Source organism: Panthera pardus, unplaced genomic scaffold (assembly GCF_024362965.1).
Source record: "Panthera pardus isolate Hobbes unplaced genomic scaffold, ASM2436296v1 HiC_scaffold_13, whole genome shotgun sequence".
NCBI lineage: Eukaryota > Metazoa > Chordata > Mammalia > Carnivora > Felidae > Panthera > Panthera pardus.
Genome location: NW_026526688.1, coordinates 96,907,017 through 96,932,387, shown reverse-complemented (window position 1 = coordinate 96,932,387; position 25,371 = coordinate 96,907,017). Strand labels below are relative to the sequence as shown.

At 37.3% G+C, this 25,371-nt stretch overlaps 1 protein-coding gene across 3 annotated transcripts in view; it reads left to right on the top strand.

Annotated features, from left to right (window-relative positions):
• Positions 1 to 633: 633 nt before the first annotated feature.
• The window catches only part of INTU (inturned planar cell polarity protein), a 96,416-nt gene continuing 71,678 nt past the window's right edge, over positions 634 to 25,371 (top strand). Inside the window, exons 1-2 of one of the 3 annotated variants that reach the window (XM_053901261.1) lie at positions 634 to 1,223; positions 23,394 to 23,932. In XM_053901261.1, coding sequence (XP_053757236.1) covers positions 1,135 to 1,223; positions 23,394 to 23,932 — 628 coding nt within the window. In that variant the 5' untranslated portion in view covers positions 634 to 1,134. Of the gene's footprint in view, positions 1,224 to 9,293; positions 9,541 to 23,393; positions 23,933 to 25,371 lie in introns of those variants that run through there. The other 2 variants (XM_053901260.1, XM_019419198.2) reach the window with 2 other exon arrangements.

Here is a 25,371-nt window from a genome sequence, read left to right as displayed (position 1 = left end):
GTTGTCCCTTTTCTTATTGTTGAATTTTAAGAGTTCTTTGTGTATTTTGGATAAGAGTCCTGTTTCTGATATGTCTGTAGCAAATATTTCCTCCCAGTCTGTGGCTGTCCTCTCATTATCTTGACAGCATATTTTGCAGAGTTTTTCATTTTATTGAAGTCCAATTTATCAATTTTTTTTCATGACTCATGCTTTTGGTGTTGCATTTAAAAATCGCCATATCCAAGGTCACCTACATTTTTCTCCTGTTATTTTCCAGGGTGAAGTGTATTTTTAAAGCTCACAGATCCCAAAAGAGAATATGGACATTAGATTGGACAGCAGCCACTTTTTATTCGTCCTTTTCTCTGAAGACTAGAACTCAGCCTGGCACATCACAGGTAACCAATATGTTTACCAAGATTTATGAACGTATGTCGCTTCTTTAGGCAGAATTTAAATTCCCACCAACAACTGAAACCTAACTCGCCTCTCTTTCCCACTCCCTTTCCACTCTTCCTTGGGCAGCCGGAGCCACGGGGAGCCTTTCATTGCCTCCTCCACTCCTCCTCTGCTCACGGTCCTCCAAGCTGCAGGTGGTAGCTTCCTTTTCTGGGGGCGGTGCCTGGACACCGGTGTCCCTCGCCCGGGACAGCCTTACTGTCCTGGAAGGGAGAGTGAAGAGCACTAGGCGGCGAAAGAGCTCAGCCTTGGACAGCCGGGCCGGAGGCACTGGCCGGCTCGTCGCGCGTGCAAGGGACCTCGAAGCGTGGTCCGACAAGTTGGAGGGGTGGAGGAACCAGGACGCGGAAGAGGGGGACCGAGGGCTTGGCCAGCCCCGGCGGAGGTGGCGGCCGACAGAGCACCCACCTGCCCCCGGGGCCTCCAGCGCCAGGGTGGCCGCGCAGCCCGCCTCGGGGCTCCAAGATCCGCGCGGGTTACCAAGAGGGCGAAGGACGGGGACAGCCGTCGCTGCACACCGCTGCCTTTCAGTCTCAGGTTTTTGAGTGTCCAAAGCTGACAGCCTTTTCTTTCAGCTCGGGGTTCCCCAGCCGCGGCCCCAGCTGTGCCCGAGGCAGGCGGCGCTGCGAGTGCCGCGGGAGAGCCCTCGCCTGTGACCTATTGTACGCTTTTTGCAGCGAGTCTCAAGTGGGCATGTTTCAGGTGGGCAGGTCCAGCATCCCCAAACCTGCCCCCCGGAACCTGGAGGACCTGGACTCTGTACAGCGCGTCCTCTTACACAGGTCAGTGCTGGGCCGGGGGGCCCGGGAAAGACCGCCCTCTGGTCCGGGGGATTATGGCGAGGGGAGGGGCAATTTTCCTGCGGGGGGGTGGGGGGGGCTGCGGGAAGAGTCTTGGGATTCTTCCTGCTGTGCTGCTAGTCGCGGGAGGCCGTTGGGACCTGCACCCCACCTTTTCCAGAATTGGATGCTCCGGATCCACCCGGTCTCGCCGCTGGGAGTCTGGCCCCGGTACCGGGTTATCCACCCTCCTCCAAAAAACACCACTTTCTAAAGAAGAGAAAAAACAAGCAAAGCTGTTCTTTAAACACCTCTACACTTTCTCCAGGAAAAAATAGCTGAGAGTTTCGTTTGGAATTTGGTTGTGATTGGAGTTAGAATGAGTCACTTTTTAACAAATCTAAATCGTTAGCACACACACACACGCACATACACACGCCACACACGCGCGCCCGCGCGTCTACACGCAAAACTACACAAAGGAAATTTAAGAGTTCCTCTAAGAAGGATAAGAACCCCAACTTTCCGTAAACTGCTAGTGTATTAACTTACTGCTGGTACCTTCGTCCAACCGTATACTTTATGCAAAATAGACCAAAGAATATTAAATTACATGGTAACTATGATGGGTTTATAGAGCAGAAAGAAGTAAGAATCCACATGGAGAGCAAATTTTCTTTCCATTTTAAGGTTAAGAAAGGATGGATGAAATGTCAGGCACTTAATGCTGCTTTAAGTCCAGGAAAGCCGGGCCTTCTTAAGACATAATATGGGGGAAACTTTTAGAAATATATCAAAAGTATCTCTTGAATACTTTTGTGGTGAGAAAGAGTAAGTGGCCCTTAGTACATATCTGTCAGGGGGAGGTTTATGTGAGTTCTCTCATCTGTAAACGTTTCATGTGACCCTTTTAAGTCTTTGTACAAAACCATATGAGCTGTAGAAATCCTGTTCTGTTGGAAGTGTGAGTAAAAAAAGAAAGACATTGTGCAAGAAAGAAATTGGGTCTCTTCGATTTAAAAACCGTCTTCTGAAATCTGCAATTTTCCACAGTTGATTTCCTTTATCCCTCCCCCAAGAGAGCCCCTGCCATATACTATAAAATATTGTTAAATGAGTAGCTAAAAGGGGTTTCTGCTAACTTCCCAAAGACAGATCCCCCCTACATTTGATAAAATTACAGTCCAGCAGTAATCCCCCAAAACATTAACTAGAACCTCATTCACAGCATGACTTTGATAAAGCAGGGACGGGTTTTTGTTTTAAATGCTTAAGACCCTGTTGCAACAGAATTTCATATTTTAAATGTCAGGTGCCAAAAAATTCCAAACTGATTAACACTACAGGGTGTCAGATCCAAAGCACAAATGCATCTGAATGAACCACTGTGAAAGAATATGTTTAAACTATAGTCATCAAGACTGAAATGATTATTTCAGAAGTAAATAGTGGAGTGTTTCTGGAATAAACCTGCTCAGTATATGAAAAACTACTCTACTACTCTATCTGAATTACAAATAACTGCTCCCACATGGTATAGGAACCCATGGAATCTGAAACTATAAACGTGTTTGTCAGTATCATGGCTAATGATGCTTTATTTTTAACATGGTGTGAAAGTCTTTTTGCTTTTGCAATGTGTCATTTTCATTAGTGGTTATTATTTAATGTTTTCAAACATACTTATTAAAAATATGAGACATCTGTAGAGGTTTCTCTTTCATTTAATGAAGCTATATTATCATACAAGTTCCTATTTCATCAAATGTCTTTTACTTGTATATATAAATTGAGACATAGTGTAATAGAACTTAGAGAAACCAGATAACTTTTAAATCATGTTCATCTACTCACTATAGCTCTCATTGACTAGTCCAGAGCATGGCCTATTTTTTTATATCAGTTTTATAAAGTTTTTATGTTTTTCCTTTAAAATGTCCCTTGTAAGATATCCACAAAATTCTGGCAATTGCATTAAAGAAAACAATAGCATTGAGCCATAAGAAATGTATAGACAAGAGAAAATAGCAAGATGATTCTATTTTGTTTTTACATCTTATTTTAAAGGATAAATCTTCTGAGTGTTTTTTTAATTACTTATGTATTTTCTGTTGTGAATATGGTTTTCAAAATGTAAAGCATTAAACTGCTGTGCTTTTTTTTTTAATGTTTATTTATTTTTGAGAGAGAGAGAGAGACAGAGCTTGAATGGGGGAGGGGCAGGGAGAGAGGGAGAAATAGAATCCAAAGCAGGCTCCAGGCTCTGAGCTGTCAGCACAGCATGCCAGACGCAGGGCTTGAACTCACAAATTGTGAGATCATGACCTGAGCCAAAGTCAGCCACCCAACTGACTGAGCCACCCAGGTGCCCTTAGATTGCTGTGCTTTTGAAAAAGATGCTCCAGCCAAACCCAAAGTGAAGCAAAGTTGCAAACTTTTCTCTGCATGAGTGAAGTGTTAGCTACAAAATATGGTCAAGACTAAAATAACAATAGCTGGGATAAAAGACCATAGTGCTTTTCGATTAAAAGTTACATATAGGTTGTCAGAGTCAGGAAAAAGCTTCAAGATTGTCTCTCAGTTACTTTTACTTAAGTAAATTAACACATATTTGTATCATCTTGATTATAAGAAGTACCCAAATGATTATATTAGGGTTCATTAGTATTTTTGCAGACTTAAAAAAAAAAAAAAACAACTAGGTACAAGGCTATTGCAGTTTAAACATTCCCTTGGAGTCCTATTTCTGTTGTGCACTAGTTGTGTGACTTACAAGACTTTTGACTTGTCTATGTTTTCCTGTTCTTCCTGTAATATAAAGGGATAATACCCACTTCATTGGGTGGTGGTGTGAATTTCAGATATGTAAGTGCTGTAAAAAACTAAAGATCTGTAAAATACAAAGGATTATGTTAACCAGTGTCCTAAAAAATTAAAACAAAGCACAGAACAATAGGTATTCTTAGAGACTCTGAGAAAATTCAGCTAAGTGAGTTTTGCCCAAAGCCTAATGGCTAATATATGGGGCTGGTCCAGGCCAGAGTGCTAGTGTGTTCTAACATCTAAGCCAGCAAAGAAAATGAGCAAGAGGTGAGTCTCTGAAAATGTTTGATAACCTAAACTTCATACTTTTGCCAATAGCAAAATAGCATATTTAAAATATCTCAAATATCCAGAAGCCTCAGGGGTAAAGATGTGCCCCATTAGATAATATTCCTGATGAATAAAATATCCTTTAATAAGTTCAAAAAGTAAAAACTAAAAAAAAATACTGAAATAAAAAACTTTTTTTTTTTTTTTTAAGTTTACTGAGAGAAAGAGAGACAGTGGCACACATGAGGCAGGAGGAGGGGCAGAGAAAGAGGGAGAGAGAATCCCAAGCAGACTCCTAGCTATCAGCACAGAGCCCAACACGGGGCTTGATCCCACGAACACCTCGAGATTGTGACCTTAGCTGAAATCAGGAGTTGGATGCTTAACCAACTGAGCCACCCAGGTGCCCCAAAATCAAAAACATTTAAATATAGCATATAACACACACTCCTCTATTTCTTAAAGTGTGGGACATTAGATTCCAAGGACATTTGGTTCTTAGCAACCCTGTACAGTACACAGGGATTATTATTGTCGTTTTCAGATGATGAAACTGACTTTGTCCATATTCACTTGGTTATTAGTGCCAAAATCAGGATGAGAATGTGGATTCTCTGACTGGAGGATGCATGGCACTTAGGGAATATCAAGCATTTTCACGATCTTATCAAATTACTGTAGGGTTCGACAATGCAGTAATTTTGTTTCTTTCTTTCTTCTTTTTTTATTTTAGATGCTATTGAGGGCACTTAGCACTCATTTATACGCTATGAGTTTGGGGGGGAGTTGGTTTTTTGTAATTCTTGTGTCTGCTTTTTGTTTCTGACTTTGCTCTTCATTGGCGGATTGTCAGCCATCAACAATTTCTGCTGCTATTGTATTCCCGTTTTAAGGAGGCCTCCCTTCCTTCTGGTTGGCAGCTACTGATCTATGGCGGTAGAACATTTCATCAACTTTTTACAATGTGTAAATGAAAGTATAAAATGAGAATAACTAGGAGTAAATGAAGGGTTTGGGGTTGAGCTTTGTGCCATCTACCTCAGATACTTTTATGTTTACCTCTGTGTTCTCATCTGTATTTCATTATTATTCAAATAGAGAATGCATGATTTCTATGGAACAAGTTCCAAACATTTTAACAGGCAATTCCATTTTTATAAAGGAAAATTAGAATCTTAGATCATAATCCAATTCTATAAACATTGGATTGCTGAAATGTTATTCATTTATGACTATCTCAAATTTTAAAAATCCTACATTACGATGCCTCAGTTTTTAAAATGCTGTTTTGCTGGTCTACCGAATTATTATTCATCATTTTTTAAATGATTGGGGTTGTCAGGATTACCACATCCCTCATGAATTATTTCCATGTTCATAGTTAAGATGGTATTAGTTTCTAACAATGCTAAGTTCTGTAAATTTTTACCTTGCAGTTTAAAATTTTTTAATGGACATGACCTCATGTAGCCCTGTTTTCATTTACTTCTCATTGCTAGCTTCCGTTACCACTAGGCAAAGAACTTGAACCTGCCAAAAATACTAAATATTTAATTATGTTCTTATCTGGTGTATTTTATGTCAGAGTTGTGTTGTTTGCCTAATTGAGGGAGTAAAATATGAAAATAAGGACTTTATGTCATATATATATATATATATATATGTATTAAACTAAACATACTTAGTTCTCAGAGATGGCTGGCCATCTGTGTAATGGAAAATAAAAATTGAGAATATACCCCAGTCTCTTTTAAGTCACCAGCAATTGCTAAGTATAAAACAAAGTCAGTATTTTTTAAAAGGCCCTGAAAATAGCAAGTTAATCTTTTCCATTCTTCATCCTCTCTAGTATATCTAAGGTTGTTAAATATTAATTTAGTACAAATATGACATATAAAGTTAGAAATCTGATAAGCATCACACCCTGAAGATTTAAATAAGAATATAAAATGATTGCTCTTATTTTTTCTTTTGTGAAAGATCAGGAAAGTGGTATCTTTCTGGGGGTGCAGATTTTGTCTTTTAATCTAACATATGGAAGTAGACTAGCCAAAGAAGTTAACTTAGAGACATATCTAGTGTGAAAAAGATTTCATAAAAGATACTTTTATGTGGCACCTCTTGCTCTTGTTCAAACTTATGTAAGATGAAAGACTGAAAACAACAACAAAAAAGACCCAGTTATAACTTCCAGAAATTTGTCATTTGGTAGCAAAGATTCCTAAATAATTTAGACATTAGGCAGACATACTCATTACAAAACTTTATTAGATATGAGGGGAAGGTGGAAAGAAGAATTGTCACTGAGATAGGAAAAGAGTGTGAGAAGTCTTCTTGAAAAAGGTACTATTAGAATTGGGTCTTGAAGGAAAATGTAGCATTTCACAATGAGAGAACTGCATGAGTAAAATAAATGATCTATAAAATAGTTTTAAGTTTTATTGATACTTTATGTGCTAGGGATCTTACATACATTGACTTATTAGACCTCCAAACAGTCCTATGAAGTACATATCAATATCTGAATTTACCAATAAAGAAAGTGAAGCTTGGAGAGGTTGATTTGCTCTGTCTGCCAGGCTCAAAATCAGGAGGTGGGAGTGGTTTCTAGCCTATTGTGGAAATGGTCAGTGGGCCTGCAGATATGAAGAATTAGAACTGGGGGTAGGCTTGGGGCAGTGTTTCCCAAGTTTACCTTAATCTAGGGATCATTGAGGGGTGAGAGCATTTGTTTAAAACAGAGATTTCTAGGGCAACTTCCCTGGAGATTCTGATCCTTTTGAGGTGGGACAGGTCTTAAAATCTCTATGTTTAACAAGAACCCCAGGGGTTCTTTTGATCTGGCAAGTTGGGCACACTTGATTAACTTGATTAATGCAGGAAATAAAGCATCTAATTCCTAATTGGTGCTCAATTGTTTGTAGAACTGGAATCTTTTTTTTTTTTTTTTTTTTTGAGGAGACTACCTAGTTTGGAATTTATTCTCTAATGGGGTGGCGTTGAAGGTTTTTGAGCAGCGCATGAAATCATTAGCTGTTTATAGAGAAAAAAAAGAGTGTCATTTATATGCAGAAAATGTGGGGTTTTTTGTTAATATTTAGAATGTCTTTTTTTTTTTTTTTACTTCCAATAAGATGCTTTTAAAATATTAAAATTTTTATCACTGGAGATTGTGGTGAGAATAAGTATGTATATTTTAACATGAAACAAGTATAACTATTATATTGATTCCAACTTTTTAAAAAATAATATTGTTTCTCTGATTTTAAAAGTAACTACAGTTTTGGACCTCAGTGCTGATGGAAATATTTGTTTCCCTTCCTTCGGGGATCTGTTCTCTTCAAACTCCATTGCCCTCCTTCATTTTCACCTGGCAAGGTTACCTTCTACTTACCTGAGAAAATAAACACCATTATGTATGGAGAGTGTCTCAACTTCCTGACTAAAACTGGCAAATCAGCATCCACACCTGCACCTTCGTTTAGGATCCAGTTTTAAAGAAGACATGTCTGCAAGGTCATGTCCTTCCACCTGTCTGGTAGACACCAGATTCTCCTGCCACCTCAAGGGCCTCTTTTGCCCCATTATCCTGTTATGAACTAGTCCCCTGTTCTCCAGTCTGAATGATAGATAGACCTCTTTTAAGGAAAAAAGAAAAATCTGTTGTGGACTTCCAGGAATGAATTAAACTTTTTAAAATTATAATTTAAATAAAAAGTTATAAGCTCTGTGCTCTATAGCTCTCATATAAGATAAAAACAATTTTATAAATTAATTCAAATTAAGACAAAACAATATTCAACAGCTGGTATACAACTATGAAAAAACACATTTAGAATTAATGTAATTTAAGTTGAATCTCCAGCACTCATCCATTGAGATCATAAAATATTATATCCTTTAACTTGTTATAACATGAATATTCCCCCTTGCATTATTCTTTGAAAATACTTCTATCATAATATTTATATTTCATATAGAAAAGTGTATTATTTAACTTTTCCCCTATTGTTGAATATTTAGATTGCTTTCAGCTTTCCACTTTCACAAACTTTATAATTGTTTTTACAACCTTTATTTTCTTAGAAAAGATCTGTAATAGTTGAATTACTAGATCCTGAGGACGAAATATAATCAAGTAGTTAATGACAGGTTCAATTTTTGTGTGGCTTGGCTGCCTTCTAGCCATGTGACCATTAAGATGAATAACCCAAGCTTCAGTTTCCTTATTTTAGTATAAGGATCTTTACTTCATAGTATGTGAATACGTAGTATAGTATATCAATAGAACAAGTAATTTGAGAAATGGCTGACTCTCAATAAAGGCTAGCTATTATTTTGTACTTAGAAAAAAATACTTGTAGGTATTCGTAAATTACCGATAAAATTTACCAGTTTACATTTCCAATTTCAGTGATAACACTTCATCAAATTATAAAATTACAAAATGAACGTGCAGTTGATTTCACATTGCCTCTTATTTTAAGCAATTTACATTTGCTAGGGAAAACTATACAAATGTTTGCAACTGTGAAACAGTAAGAAAACCAAAGAAACATTGGAGCGTATTTACATTTACACCTAGTGGACTTTGCTTAAAAGTTTCCCTTCCCAGCACAGATGCAGAGGCCCTGTGGAAATGTACGGAGGAGTTTCCTTTACTTCATGGGAACCCCAAGCTGAGTGCCTCTAAGGCTTTGGGCAGCTGTTCGGCTTAGAAACATAGGGCAAAGTGCAAACTAGAAAAAGGGAAGAAAAAAATGGGTCTCCGCTGTTAATAAATTATAGTACTCTAAAGGAGCGCGTTTAGGAGACTCTAAGTGGTGAAGTTTTAGCTACTTATATTCCTCCAACTGAGACGCCCTCCTGGAAGTTTCACCTCGTTGGCTTCTTTCAGTAGCTCCCTCTCTCTCTCGGGAAAGCTTCCTCGTCTCCCTGGCAACTCAAGCTGCCACCAATTGCAGCCAAAGATTGGCGGTCACGTGGCCTTTGCCCTTTCCCTAGCGGAGACAACATGGCGGCTACGGCGAGCCATTGCTGCGAGATTTGAATTAACACTACTAGTAACTACTGCATCCTTGATGATGGCGTCTCCGGTTTCGTATGGTTCCCGTCAGAGCCCAGATGAGCTCCCTGGAGACCATTCTTCACAAGAAGATGAGGATTGCGATTATGAAGATCGGGTCAGCGACTCGGGTTCATATTCCTCAACCAGTAGTGATTATGAGTAAGATTCTTGAAGAGGGACAATTAAGTCCATTCTTTCAATCCAGAGAGTGTACACTTGGGCGGGGGGCGGGGGGGGGGCGGCCTGCCAGAGTGTTGGAGTAGTTGGGATTGAGTGTTTGAGGTTCTATAATTAGTGGGATTTATTTGAGCCACATTCCAATTGTGAGGGACGTGAGCCGAAATGACGTGCCGTTCTTTGCTGTTGTAGGTTTTTTATGGTTATCAGATAAGGCTCTCCTCTTTGTGGAGTGTTCTATAATATTTAACTGTATATCTGTTAGAATGTTCACAAAACTCTTCGTTCCTACGTCAGTGTCTTCTTATCTGGTGTTATAATCTTTGTGACTTTAGTGGAGGGATACCCTACACGTTTTATAAGTCAACTATTTATTTAGATTTTTTTCCCTGTTATAAAAATGGATATATATAAAAGAACTAAAATCCACTGATAGTCTTCACCATCAAGGACAACCTCTCAGCATTTTGGGGTATTTCTGCTGTATTTTCCTACACGTTCTCATGGTTTTCTGGTTTTCTACTTAATGTCATAACATAATTTTTAAAATACAAAATATCTAAATATTATTTTCCACTTTTTAATCTTTAATAATAATGAAAAAATTATTTTGATTCATAAGACCCAGTGCCTCTTTAATTTTGAAGGAATCTATCCCTTACTGCTATGGATTAAGACCTTTTTAGAAAAGTAAATTAGTGGTAGTTTGAAATAAATGACTAATAGTGAAAAGGTTTAGGTGCCAAAACATCAAGCAATCCCATAATAGACTACCATGCACATTCAGTTTTAGGATGACATTTTAAGTGTATTTAGGAATAAATGGTTACAAGTATTTAATGTGTATTTAGGAGTAAAAGTTACTTGGCAATTATTTTCACCTATGGGTATGTAAAAAAATTTTACCATTATCGTTAAAAGCATAGGGGAAGAGCAGTCACTAATGGCTGCTTACCATACTCTAGAGGCTCAATGAGGACAGATTATATTCTTGAAGACTTGAACAGATTTTAGAGGATCAAGTATTTTGTGTAATCTGCTGTGGTCATTTAAAAAATAATTACAAAATTATGGTTATCAAGAGAGGCACTGGAAGGAAATATAGATTATGGGAAACCTTATTTGGTCTTGCTGTGGGAGTCATAGATCTTGTGAGACTCAAGCTCTTGATTTCTCTACATCTTAGAATCACACACTTTTAGCCCAGAGAGAATCTGTAATTTGCCCATGGTCACACAGCTAAATCAGTGTAGAGATTTAGGAGGCCTCATTTCGAATGTAGTACCTTGATTTTAATAGAATGAAGACAAATGAGCTAGTCCTCACTTAAATTCCTAGGAAATGAGTAATCTGGAGACCTTGTGTTAGGAAAGCTTGTTAATTCAAAGCATTTTGTAAATCAAAATACATGTGTGTATTTCATATATATATATTTAAATGGTCATTAAACTTTCTACATTAGTCATTCACTCATCACTCCAGATGTTCCAGTGTCTTTATCCTCCTAATAGTAAAAGTACAGTAAATCCCTTTTGTAAAATGTTTTGCTGGTCTATATTTCAAGTCCTATCAAGATTCAGATTTTATGTCTGCCCCTTCTTGATGTGTAGGTCATGGGAATTGATTTGCTGATCTGACCAGGTAGGCTTCTGTTCTGCTCCTATTTACCTATCTAATGTGCAGAGTCAGCAATGCAGAGGTGATCCTCCCAGTTTGGACAAGATCACTTCTTTTTTTTTTTTTTTTTTAATGTTTATTTATTTTGAGAGAGAGAGAGAGAGACAGAGCACAAGCAGGGGAGGGGCAGAGAGAAAGAGGGAGACAACAGAATCCAAAGCAGGCTCCAGGCTCTGAGCTGTCAGCACAGAGCCCAATGCGGAACTCACCTCACAAACCGCGAGATCATGACCTCAGCCAAAGTCAGACGCCTAACCAACTGAGCGACCCAGGGGTCCCAAGGACAAGATCACTTTTTTTTTTTTTTTTTTTTTTTTAAATTTTTTTTTTCAACGTTTTTTATTTATTTTTGGGACAGAGAGAGACAGAGCATGAACGGGGGAGGGGCAGAGAGAGAGGGAGACACAGAATCGGAATCAGGCTCCAGGCTCTGAGCCATCAGCCCAGAGCCTGACGCGGGGCTCGAACTCACGGACCGCGAGATCGTGACCTGGCTGAAGTCGGACGCTTAACCGACTGCGCCACCCAGGCGCCCCACAAGATCACTTTTTGATCAAAGGCATTGGGATGTGAACTTAATCTTTGTCATCTAAGCTAAGAGATCCGAATTGCCCATTGTTTTTCATTGCCTACATGGATGATATTGAACAAGTATGCTAGGGATGCCTGGGTGGCCCAGTTGGTTAAAACATCTGACTTCGGCTCAGGTAACCATCTCGCGGTTCCTGAGCTCGAGCCCTGCATCGGACTCTGAGCTGACAGCTCAGAGCCTGGAGCCTGCTTTGGATTCTGTGTCTCCCTCTCTCTCTGCCCCTCCCCTGCTCACGCTCCATCTCTCTGTCTCTCAAAAATAAATAATAAACATTAAAAATTTTTTTTCAAAGGAAGTTTATGCTAGTTGTTTATTCATATAAAATATTCTTAACTTTCAGTGTCCTAATAGTTAATTATTGCATATTCTTTCTGGTAATTATTATTTCATACATGCTTTCTAACCAAAAACCAGTTTGAGCTGCATGTGATTGTTAATAAAGAATAAGGTGATCATTTTGGGGATAAAATTACTTTAGGGTATGTTCTGGTGAAGTACTTTTAGTAAGTTTGTTTAAGACTTATATAAGAGGACAATTTTAGATTAGAAAACACATTGGCAAGTACCTGAGGATACTTCAGAGATAATACTGGTAGATGAGTTGAGGAAATCAATGACTAGTTTTGGTATTGAAACAATGGAAATCATACATTTACTTTTAATAATGCCAAGTTCCTTTCCTGTGGTTTTCTTCTCTTTTAACTGTTTTGATCTGTACACACCTATTTTCAGACTACAAATTCTGTTTCCTTCCTTCTTTTCATTTGGCTTATTTGTTTTGTTTCTTAAATTCCACATATGACTGAAATCTTATGGTATTTGTCTTTCCCTGACTTACTTCACTTAGAATAATACTCTCTAGTTCCATCCATGTCATTGGATTTCATTCTTTTTTATGGCTGAGTAATACTATTCCATTGTGGATGTGTATGTGTGTGTATATACCAACTCTTTTTTTCCCCCTCAGATCTAGGATTAGGGTTCAGTTTAGGGCTAGAATAAGGGTTAGGGTTAGGGCCAGGGTGAGGTTATGTGCCTGTTAATCCTGCAGGTCAGAGATCTCTCCAGAGGAATGTGGAGAGGGTTAGGGTAAGGGTTAGTGTTCAGGTTTGGGTTAGAATTAGGTTTAGAGCAGGGTTAGGATTAGGGTAAGAGTATATGCCTCATACCCTGCAGTTCAGAGACCTCTCCAGAGGTTAGATTTGGTGTTGCAGTTAGGATTAGGGTAGAATTTAGGGGTTACTAGTTAGGGGTAGCTTTAGATTTAGGGTCAGGGTTAAGGTTAGGGTTTAGGTTTGTGGTTGGCATCCTTTGCTGTGGTTTTCCAGTTATTCAACTTTTGAGGCAACATTGGTTAGTACAGATTGGTCAGAGTTCTCAATTTTATAACTTAGATTTTTGTTTTTTCAAAGTGAATTTTTTGTTGTTGCTAGATTTTTTAAAAGCTTGACTTATAGAAAGAGGGATAATTTAAAAAGAGAATTTAGCTATAAAAAGCTAAGGAACTTCCACTGAAAATAAGAATAACTGGAGAAGGAGGGAAATATGTCCTCTACAGTTTTTTTCTGAGATTTTTTACCATACAATAAACTTCATGTATTTAAAGTGTACAGGAGTGCCTGAGCGGCTCAGTTGGTTGAGTGTCCAACTCTTGACTTCCACTCAGGTCATGATCTGAGTGTCGTGTGATTGAGTCCCCTGTCAGGCTCTGTGCTAAGCCTGGAGCGTGCTTTAAGATTCTCTCTCTCTCTCTCTCTCTCTCTCTCTCTCTCTCTCTCTCTCTTTCTCTCTCTCTCTCTCTCTCTCCCACTCTCCCAGCAGGCTGTGCACTGTCAGTGTAGAACCCAATGTGGGGCTCAGTCTCACAACAGTGAGATCATGACCTGAGCCAACATCAAGAGTCAGATGCTCAACCAGCTGAGCCACCCAGGTGCTCCAGAGTTGCCTCTTGTAGCAAGTTTTCTCGTCTTCATCAGAGGTTTCCCAATGTCCTCCATATCTCCAGGATGGAAAATGCTATGTATTCTAGGGGGCAGTGTGGCTAAAGAGAAAGCTAAAGCCTGAATGTGCAAGCATTTCTCTGAAATCTTTGTATAGGTGACCTATTAAAGACGTGCTTTTCCTCCTTTTAATCAAACTTTTTTTTCCTGAAAATTTTCAAATATGCACAAAAGAAGAAAGAAGTCCCCTATGTGCTTTCCTTTAACATGAAAACTATCTTCCTGGTATTGAGAAGCTTTACGGGCCTTCATTTATTCTGGTTTTTATTTTAAAATTTAAAATACTAGGATAATTGTGTTAGGGTAGTGATACTACTCTGTATGATACTGTAGTGATGGATGATACATGTCATTATTCATTTCCCTAAGCCCATGGAATATACACCACCAAGAATGAACTTTAATGTAAACTGTGGATTTGGGGTAATTATAATGTATGAATATAGGTTTATCCGTTGTAACAAATGTATCCCTCTGGTGGGGGATGTTGATAATGGAGGAGGCTGTGCATGTAGGAAGAAGAAAGTATATTGGAAATCTCTGTACCATTAGCTCAATTTTGCTATGAACTTAAAATGGTTCTAAAAAAAGAGTATACTAAATCATTTTTCTATAGTACTCAAAAGCTTGGTGGCCTCCCAAATAAATTCCATATTTGCTTTTAAAGCTGTTTTAAATCTGTCCCAAGCCTCTCTGATCTCAGTTTTGATGATCTTCCTTCTTTAAAGCTACCTATATTCTTGCTTGTCTTACCTGGGGCTGCTATTTTAAAAAGAGCATAGACTGAGTAGCTTAAATTATTTTTTCAATGTTTATTTATTTTTGAGAGACAGAGAGAGACAGAGTATGAGTAGGGAAGGGGCAGAGAGAGGGAGACACAGAATTCAAAGCAGGCTCCAGGCTCTGAGCTGTCACCACAGAGCCCGACACAGGAGCTCGAACCCATGAACCGTGGACCTGAGCTGAAGTCAGACACTTAACTGACTGAACCACTCAGGTGCCCCTAGGCTGAGTAGATTATAAACAACAGAAATTTATTTCTCACAGTTCTGGAGGCTGGAAGTCCTAGATCACTGTTCCAGTACGGTCAGGTTCTGGTGAGAACCCTCCTCCAAGTTGTGGATTGATGACTTCTATTTGTACCCCCACATGGCAAAGAGCAGAGGGAATGAACAAGCTTTCTCAAGACTCTTAGGAGGTCATATCCCATTCACGAGGCTCCATCCTCATGGCTTCATCTACTCATCATTACTTCCCAAAGGTCCCATCTCTATACCATCACATTGAGTGGTGGGGTTTCAACATATATATTTTGAGGGGACACAAACATTCAGTACATAACATTACTACACGGAAATATACACCCTCTCTCATACATATTGTATGTACTTTCACACCTACACTTTTACCTACTTTGTTTTCTCTGAAAGACCTTTGCTTCCTATCTTGTCAAAATCATTCAGTGTCCCACTTAAGTGCTACCTTCTCCTACAGCCTTTTTTGATACCTCTTAGACTTAATTTCTCCAAACTTGACTTTCTTATAGCAGTTTTTGTTCCTCTGTTTTGGCACTTGCATTTAAGCTAGGTGATGAGCCTTCTGTCTGTCTGACATCTTTAAAAGTACAAAAATGCCCTATCAAAAAATGTTTTTGTTGGTCTATGATTTCAGGGTCAGATCTTATCTCTAAACTTAGTGATATGTAACATGCTCCATTAAGCTGAAAGAGTTGGAGGTAGGGAATGTGGTCCTGGGAACAGGGTCATTAGCATAGTTCCAATGAAGATGTGTTCATGATGTAAAAATTTATTTCGTGCAGTGAGTACACAGTGACTAGTTTACTGATTGATCCCCTCCTTTTCTCTAATATGCTTTACATTTGTAAATGGTGACTGTGGCTAGGCTAGAAAGAATACCAGCCCATCCCAGGTTCCCCACCCCTCAAGCTGCTATGACAGATTTTAACCATTAAAATTATGGCTTTCTTTTAGAAAACAATCAAAAGACTTCATAGGTGAAAATTAGATATTGCTGGTAGGCAGAGCACAGAAAAGCATGGATAGACCAGTACTGAACAAACACCAGAGAGAAATGGTATTCATTTGTCATGATGTTTTTATTGTGTGTGGTTTTTCTCTGTCCCTAGAATTGTCCTGCTGTGCATATTAGCACCATGTAACTATGTGTATTGGCCACTTTGGTGTGCTTTTGCCTACTAAAAAGGAAAAAAAAAAATTCTGTAACAGGTTTGGAGTAGTAGCAAAAGTCTGTTTTCCTTCAGGAAATGAACCAGTAGGTTTGACTGTTCATAACTTTTCTTGTGATGGCTAAGAAAATTCTAATATTACCAATTGATGAAAAATACTGACAATATAAAGACCTGAGAGATTCAATAATTTAGAATAAAAAAATTAGTATCAGTATAGAATTCTTGAATATGAATTGAGAAACTTATTTGCCTTATCTGAAGTTCATTTTCTTTAATATAGTTATGTTACAGTTTATGTAAGTGAACTTGCTTATTTGCAAATTAGCAAGTCTGTCTTTGGGAAGAAGGATTCTACTCATGTTTACTACATCCGAGCCTTGAAAACCAATTAAAGTGTTCTCAAACTTTATGAGCAGACTGAATATACAGTTATTTCTGTTTAGAAAACAAGTAGAATAAACAAAGTAATTTCACTGAAAGACACTTACACAATGACAACTTTGCAGCTTGTACCATTGGGTCTCAGAAAAGAGATTAAAGCATTCTTATATTATAAAAATCTGAATTAAAGCAGCTAGAGTTAATGCCTTTTTAAAAATAAACATTTTTTTGGAATAAATTTAAATTTTCAGAAAAGTTGCAAACATAGTACAGAGTTCCCATATATCCTTCACCCAGTTTCCCCTGATGTTAACATCTTACACAACTATGGTATATTTGCCAAAACTAAGAAATTAATTAACGTTAGTACGGTACTGTTAAATAAACTCCAGACTTTATTTGGATTTCACCATTTCTCTACTCATGTCCTTTTTCTGTTCTAGGATCTAATCCAGGGTAGCATATTGCATTTAGTTATTAAGTGTCCCTAGTTTCTTTTGGTCTGTGACAGTTTCTTAGTTGTTCCTTGTTTTTCATAACCTGCATCACTTGGTTAAGGTAATGTCTGCAAGGTTTCATCACTGTGAAGTTACTATTTCTCACTTTCCATACTCTCTTCTTTGGAAGCATGTCACTAAGTCCTGTTCACGTTAAAGGGGAGGAAAGATTAAGCTCCATCTCCTGGAGTAGGGAGTATAAACATATAACAATAATTTCTTTAATTTTGTTATGAATAATAGTTGCAGTGAAAGGTTGGGTTTTCCTTGTAGTTGTTTTTTTTGTTTGTTTTGTTTTGTTTTTTAATTTTTTTTTAAACGTTTTTATTTATTTTTGAGACAGAGAGAGACAGAGCATGAACGGGGGAGGGTCACAGAGAGAGGGAGACACAGAATCTGAAACAGGCTCCAGGCTCTGAGCTGTCAGCACAGAGCCCGACGCGGGGCTCGAACTCACGGACTGTGAGATCATGACCTGAGCCGAAGTCGGACACTCAACCGACCAAGCCACCCAGGCGCCCCATCCTTGTAGTTGTTTTTAATATACCCTCTCCTGTTAGAACTAGTTTGCAGTACAGTCTTTACAACTCTGTTAAGCTTTCTAGCACTTAATCAGTTATGCTCTTGATGCATCTAAATAGGAATTAATCATTCAGAGTAGGAATAAGGAGCTTTCCAGGAATACTGAACTATGGGAGCCATAGAGGCAGCATCTTTTGCTTTTTATGCCAACAGCACTTAGGCTGGAACCCAGCAAGTAGAGATCACTGGAGACATCTTCATTTATTGCCAGGGGTTGGAAGAGTGTAGAAGTATGAGTGCTGTATCTAATAAGGTTGTAAGTTTCTCTACATTTTTGATTCTGCCAAGCAAGAGGAAAGGAACTAACATTTTTTAATTTACTGTTAGTAACAGCCATGTGAAGTTGCTATAATCTGTTTTCTAGAAGAGATGAGGTAAAGCTTAGAAAAGTAAAAATGTCAATAGAACAGAATTTGAATCCAGGTCTTTGTGACTTCTCAGTTCATTTTCTTTTTACTATACATGTTGCCTTCTGTTTTCAGAGTCTCATACATTCATTTCCTTGTCTTTAGTCCTGTTCCACTTATCTCTCTTCTTTTAATTTCTTCTTCCTCTTAAAGTGAATTATTATTTAAATTTAGAGGTGAGGAAAAAGGATCTCATTCATTGCTGGTGGAAATGTGAATTGATATGGTCTTTGGGTAAAAACATATAAGTATAAATATAAGTATAATCATAAATATAAATATAAATATAAATATAAATATAAATATAAATAATATAAATATAAATATGTGGTTGCTGTATCATCATCCATAAGAGCAAAACAAAAACTGAACACAAAGCTAATCAGGAGGTGAATGACCAGAAGTGCTACATCCTTGATAGGGTTTAATGCAGCCATTAGGGGTTTCTAAACTGTAGTGTTCAGTGATAAATGATAAAGGTATGTATGTATATATACATATACATATGTATGTGCACTTTTGAAAAATATATGCAATTGCAATCACATATATAAAGAGTATATAATAATTCTGGTTTTTCAAAAACAATGACAGAATAATCCTCTTTATGTTTTTATATGATTTTATGATTTTAAGAACATGGGTATCATGGATATATTGTTTATGTCAGTAAAAAGTAGGTAGGGAAGATAACATGTATTATAGTTATGGTCACATTTATATAAAATGAGTCTGTGCATATGTATGTATAAAAAGATGCATGAAAATAAAGTCACCAACTAGAAATCTAGTCGACATTAATTCCTTCCTTCTCTCATCATCTCATGTAAACAGTCTCAAAGTCCAGTGATTTTTAAGCATTTCTCAAATGTTTTTCTTACTTTTCATGTTTTCTGCCATTGCTTTAGGTACCTTCTTGGCCTGGACTACTAAAACAGCTCCCTAACCATTCTCTTGACTTGAGTCTTATCTACCTAAATTCTTCTTCCATTCTCTTGTCAAAGTAGATCTATCCAGGGATATCTGACACCTAAATCTCTACCTAAAAGTCTTCATTGATGCCCTCTTACTTATGCTACAAAATCCAAACCCCTTGCCATGGTTTAAAAGGTCTTGCAAAATGAGGACTTGACTATTTTTCCTGTCACGCCCCACCTTTGGCAACCATTAACTAGCTTTGTTTTGTTTTGTGTACAAGATTTTACTAAAATTCTGGTTAGTTAACATACAGTATACGTAATAGTAGTTTCAGGAGTAAAATTTAGTGATTCATCACTTACATACAACACCCAGTGCTCATCACAAGTTCCCTCCTTAATACCCATCACCAATTTAGCCCACTCCCCACCCACCTTTCCTCCAGCAACCTTCAGTTTGTTCTCTATAGTTAAGAGTCTGTTTTATGATTTCCCTCTCTCTTCCTTTCCCCCTGTGTTTATCTGTTTTGTTTCTTAAATTCCACATATGAGTGAAATCATATGGTATTTGTCTTTTTCTGACTGATTTATTTTGCTTGGCATAATACCTAGCTCCATCCACATCATTGCAAATGGCAAGATTTCATTCTTTTTGATGGCTGAGTAATATTCCATTATATATATATACACACACACACATATATATGTATATATATATATATATATACACACACACACACACACACACACACACACACACACATATACATACATATACACCACATCTTCTTTATCCACTTATTGGTTGATGGACATTTGGACTCTACATAATTTGGCTATTGTTGATAATGCTGCTATAAACATTGGGGTGCATATATCCCTTCAAATCTGCATTTTTGTATCCTTTGGGTTAATACCTAGTAGTGCAGTTACTGGATTGTAGGGTAATTCTGTTTTTAACTTGAGGAACCTCCATACTGTTTTCCAGAGTGGATGTACCAATTTGCATCCACCAACCGTGTAAGAGGGTTCCCCTTTCTCCATATCCTCGCCAACATCTGTTATTTTCCTGTGTTGTTAATTTTAGCCATTCTAACAGGTGTGAAGAATATCTCATTGTAGTTTTGATTTGTATTTCCCTGATGATGAGTGATATCAAGCATCTTTTCATGTGTCTGTTGGTCATCTCTATGTCTTCCTTGGAAAAATGTCTATTCATGTCTTCTGCCCACTTTTAACTGGATTATTTGTTTTTTGGGTGTTGAGTTTGGTTAAGTTCTTTATAGATTTTGGATACTTTTACCTGATATGTCACTTACAAATATCTTCTCCCATTCAGAAGGGTGCCTTTTAGTTTTGTTGATTGTTTCCTTTGCTGTAAAGATTTTTTTATCTTGATGAAGTCTCAATAGTTCATTTTTGCTTTTGTTTCAGGAGAAAGTTGTTACGACACAGATCAAAGAGGTTGCTGCCTGTGTTCTCCTTTAGGATTTTGATGGTTTCCTGTCTCACATTGAGGTCTTTCAACCATTTTGAATTTATTTTTATGTATGGTGTGAGAAAATGGTCTGGTTTCATTCTTTTCCATGTTGCCGTCCAGTTATTCCAACACCATTTGTTGGAGAGGCTGTCTTTTTTCCATTGGATATTCTTTACTGCTTTGTCAAAAATTAGTTGACTGTATAATAGTGGGTCCATTTCTGGGTTCTCTGTTCTGTTCCATTAATCTCTGTGTCTGTTTTTATGCCAGTACCATACTGTCTTGATCACTACAGCTTTGTAATAAATCTTGAAGTCTGGAATTGTGGTGCCTCCCCCTTTGCTTTTCTTTTTCAAGATTGCTTTGGCTATTCGGGTAGTCTTGTGGTTCCATACAAATTTTAGGATTGTTTATTGTAGCTCTGTGAAAAATGCTGGTGGTATTTTGATAGGAATTGCATTATAGATTGCTTTGGGTAGTGCAGACATTTCAACAATATTTGTTCTTCCAATCCATGATCATGGAGTGTTTTTCCATTTCTTTGTGTCTTCTTCAATTTCTTTCATAAGCTTTCTATAGTTTTCAGCATACAGATCTCTTATCTCTTTGGTTAGGTTTAGTCCTAGGTATCTTACGGTTTTTGGTGCAGTTGTAAATAGAATCAATTCCTTGATTTCTCTTTTTGCTACTTCATTTGGTGTATAGAAATGCAAAAGATTTCTGTACAGTGGTTTTGTATCCTATGACTTTACTGTAATCAGTTCTAGCAATTTTTGGTGGTCTTTCGGGTTTTCTACATAGAGTATCATGTTGTCTATAAATAGTGAAAGTTTGACTTCTTCGCTGATTTGGATGCGTTTTATTTCTTTTTGTTGTCTGATTACTGAGGCTATAACTTCCACTACATTGTCAAATAACAATGGTGAGAGTGGGCATTCCCCTGTTTTGTCCCTGACTGTAGAGGGAAAGCTCTCAGTTTTTCCCCATTGAGGATGATATTAGCGTGGGTTTTTAATATAAGGCCTTTATGATGCTGAGGTATGTTCCCTCTATCCTTACTTTGGCAACCATCAACAAGCTTTAGTTGTCCACATAGGCCATGGAGACTGTCCCTCAAGGCTTCTGCTTATGCTGTTACTTCTGCTTGGAATTCTCTTTTCCTCTTCCCCTTAACCCCCACCATACCTCCTCCCAGCAACTTACTCTTTTAGGACTTAACTTCTGTGTTTCCTCTGCTAGAAATTCTCCCCAACCTCACCCCCCCTTCCCAGGCTAAACTAGGTGACCTCTATCTTGCATCTACCTTATGTATTGTTGTGAATTCTTTCTCACTTCCTCTTCCCCACAAGACAAGGGAAGGAACTGATGTTTTAATCATTATAATTCTAGTACTTTACAAGCGCCTGGCACTGTTAATTTGCTCATGATAAAATGCCCTGTGCCCCCTGTCCCCCACCTAAAAAGGTCTTTAAGTTATAGTCTAAAAATGGTTTCACATTCAAATTTTAGAGATTAAGATGAAACATCTTCATGTTTAGCATAGGGAGAAAAATATTTCTTTGGGGTCACATGTTCTAATATAAATAACATACCATATTAAAAGAGTGAGATTATAAAGCAAATAATTTCATTCATTTTTTTAAATTGATACATATCTTCATAAGTAATTGTATATAATCATGATATGTACATTGTGCCATTTTAAATTATGATACATGGTTATCTAAGTTTTTTATGGTTGGAGACATTTATTTAGAATCTTCAGAGTCGAATTGCAGAGTTATTAAATACTAATTTCTGTGGATGCAGATAGATGTGGTTAAACCAACTGATAAATGGTTAATACCTGGTGCTAAGTGGTGCCAAAATGATGCCACACATTTGATATTTGGGACTAGTTATGCCTTTTTTTAGCCATTAGTATATAGTTGAAAATTATGTATTAATGACCAACCACAAACGAGATCAGTGGTTAGTTTCAGAGTTGTGTAAGAGAAGAGTACATTTTTAGGAGGTTAATTTTCATAGTTTTTAGAGAGATAGCTAACTTTTAAAAGAACCAGAGTTGCTAATAAACACTGCAGAAACAGAAATGTCTGTTTGATGGAATGATTAGAACACAAATTATACCCTTTTACATCAGGATATTACAGCTGATGTTTCGGAAAGACTCTCTTTACATATTATATTTTTCACTGTAACCAGTTTTGCTTTTAAAAATAGCAGTTTGAAAGGTAGGGTGTTCATAACATTGAACAGGCAGGGTAGAGTTCATGATTAGGTTTGTTACCTTAAGATGAGCATTTTGTTTTTTAACGCTGTTTCAGTCATTTTAATAGCAATACTTTTGCTTTTTTCAGTGGCCTACTTCCCAGTTAAAAGGTTTTTTTTTAAGCAATCATGTGACAAATTATGTAATATGTGGTTTACTTTTCTTACTATAATTATTCACAAAAAGGAGTTTTACAGAAATTATAAGTTATGGAAGCAATCGTTACTAACTGTGATTATAAACTGGTCATTTTGAGCAAGGATTTTATGGTGAGGTGAATGTTTCTTTTTTTGGAAGTTTATTGTATAAACAAATCTTATTAATAGTGGTAGGCTTTAGCTTTCATTTAACATGACAGCCACGATGAATTATTTCTGTGCAAATACGATGTTTTTGTGTCCAGTTTCCAAATGGCTTATGTCTGGATATAATTGCATAATCAACTATTAATGTAAATTATTATCCAGTGAAATGTCTAAAGTGAACAATAACCATACAGAGGCTGAATTAAAATAATAATAAAAAATACCCTTAGATTCTAGAAGGAGGCCATTTCCTTTTTATTTGTTTTTTTCTTTTTTTCCTATCACTGGTGCCTTTTTGATCCCTGTCCTCCAACCCCACTTGAACTTCAAGACTCTACAAAAAGCATCCTAGGAAATAATGTTGATGTTTACAATAAATTAGAAATAGCAAGGAGACTTTGAAAGAATCAAAGAATTTTCACCACCTCCCACCTCTCTGTACCACCTGTGCCCAAAAGACGTAGCTATTTTTCTTATGTTGGCTGCTATTCAGATTATCTTTTCTCTTTTTCATAGTGATGTTGAACCTGAATGGCTGGACAGTGTGCGGAAAAATGGAGAATTATTTTATTTGGAATTGAGTGAGGATGAAGAAGAAAGCCTTCTTCCTGAGACTCCTACTGTGAACCATGTCAGGTTTAGTGAAAATGAGATTATAATTGAAGACGATGATTACAAAGAAGGAAAAAAGTATGAACCTAAACTCAAGCGGTTTACGAAAATTTTAAAAAGTAAAAGCCTTTTACCCAAGCGCTACAATAAAAAAAATAGCAATGACAATGAACCAGTGTCCATTCTAAAGCATCAGTCCAACCAGAAAACAGGAGTGGTTGTCCAACAGCGATACAAAGACGTGAATATTTATGTAAACCCCAAAAAGTTAACTGTGACCAAAGCCAAAGAGCAGCTGAAGCTTCTGGAAGTACTGGTTGGGATTATTCATCAGACCAAGTGGAGCTGGAAAAAAACTGGAAAACAGGGCAGTGGAGAGAGACTTGTGGTCCATGGCCTATTGCCAGGAGGATCTGCTATGAAGAGTGGTCAGATATTAATTGGTAAGTGCTGTTGGTGAACATCTGTTCTTGTTTGCAGAGATTCATGATTAGTAATGCCTTTTGAGACAAGTGATCAAAACAGAATTATATCCAAAGTCTCAACAGATTAAGGACTGCTTGATGATATTTGGGACAGTAGTGAAATTGTTTAAGCATTGGTGTACTGCAAGGCATAGTGTTCTTTAAATAAGTACTTTGTTGAGTTGAATGTGTGTGTGCCTTGTTTAGGCCAAGGAATAGCTTAACTAATTTTTGAGTTTTGAATTATATAATTTTATTTCATCTTGGTTATATTTCCTGACAAGAAAAAGAAAATAAGTTGATTTTACAGTGATAATTTAGATTTGAATGACCTATACCCAATAGCATAAAATAATATGTAATTTATGAATAAAAATACTTTTAAATTGTATGTTTGCACTTGAGTACACTAAGTTCTTGGAGTGGTTTTAAATTGTTTCATTTGGCATATTTAGCCACAGTGATGTTATACGTAAATTTCCTTTCAAGGGTGCTTGTCATAAAATATCTCATCAATTTCAAGGGAAAAAAATAAATCCCGAAGTTATTCTGAATATATATTAAAGTGAGCATTTTGTGTTGCTAATACATTTTTAGCTGTTGGATATAATGGTTGCATCAGTAGCAACTTTATTACTTAGGGAAAGCTATATTAGTCAGATGTGAGAATATATTCTTAATGAAACTTAAAAATTATTAATAAACCTAAAAGCTGACATTCTTTTAGGTTGACTCAGCCTATAAGATTTAGATAAAGGAACTTTTATAGATACTTTAGAAACATGTTTTTAAAATATTAAAAAAAAATTTAATGTTTATTTTTGAGAGAGACAGAGAGAGAGAGAGAGAGAAACAGCACAAGTAGGGGAGGAGCAAAAAGAGAGGGAGACACAGAATCCGAACACAGGCTCCAGGCTCCAAGCTGTCACCACAGAGGCCGATGCGGGATTTGAACCCACGAGCCACGAGATCATGACCTGAACTGAAGTAGGACGCTTAACTGACTGAGCCACCCAGGCGCACCTAAAAAATATTTCTTTAAGTCTGAGTTGCATTTGTTTGTTCATTGATTCATTAAATTTTTGAGCATCTGCTAAGTGTCAGGAATACAAAGATTACTCTAATGATCTAGTTACTCCTCTTAGGAAGCTCATACTATGGTGGAAGAGATGAGTCAGAAACAGGCAGACAGTTTCACATAGTATGAATAGTGCCATCATGGGGGTTTACGAGGATGAATCATGTAGGATGAGCATCTGTGCAGTGTGTGTTCCAAATGGTTGCAACAAGATCTCCACGTTCTCATCTTACAAAGTAATGTTGATACTCCTCCCATGGAGAGTTACAGTGTTTGTGTCACCGCCTCTACCCTCTGGCGCCTGTCATGGGCCTGTGACTACAGCTCAAATAGTATTATG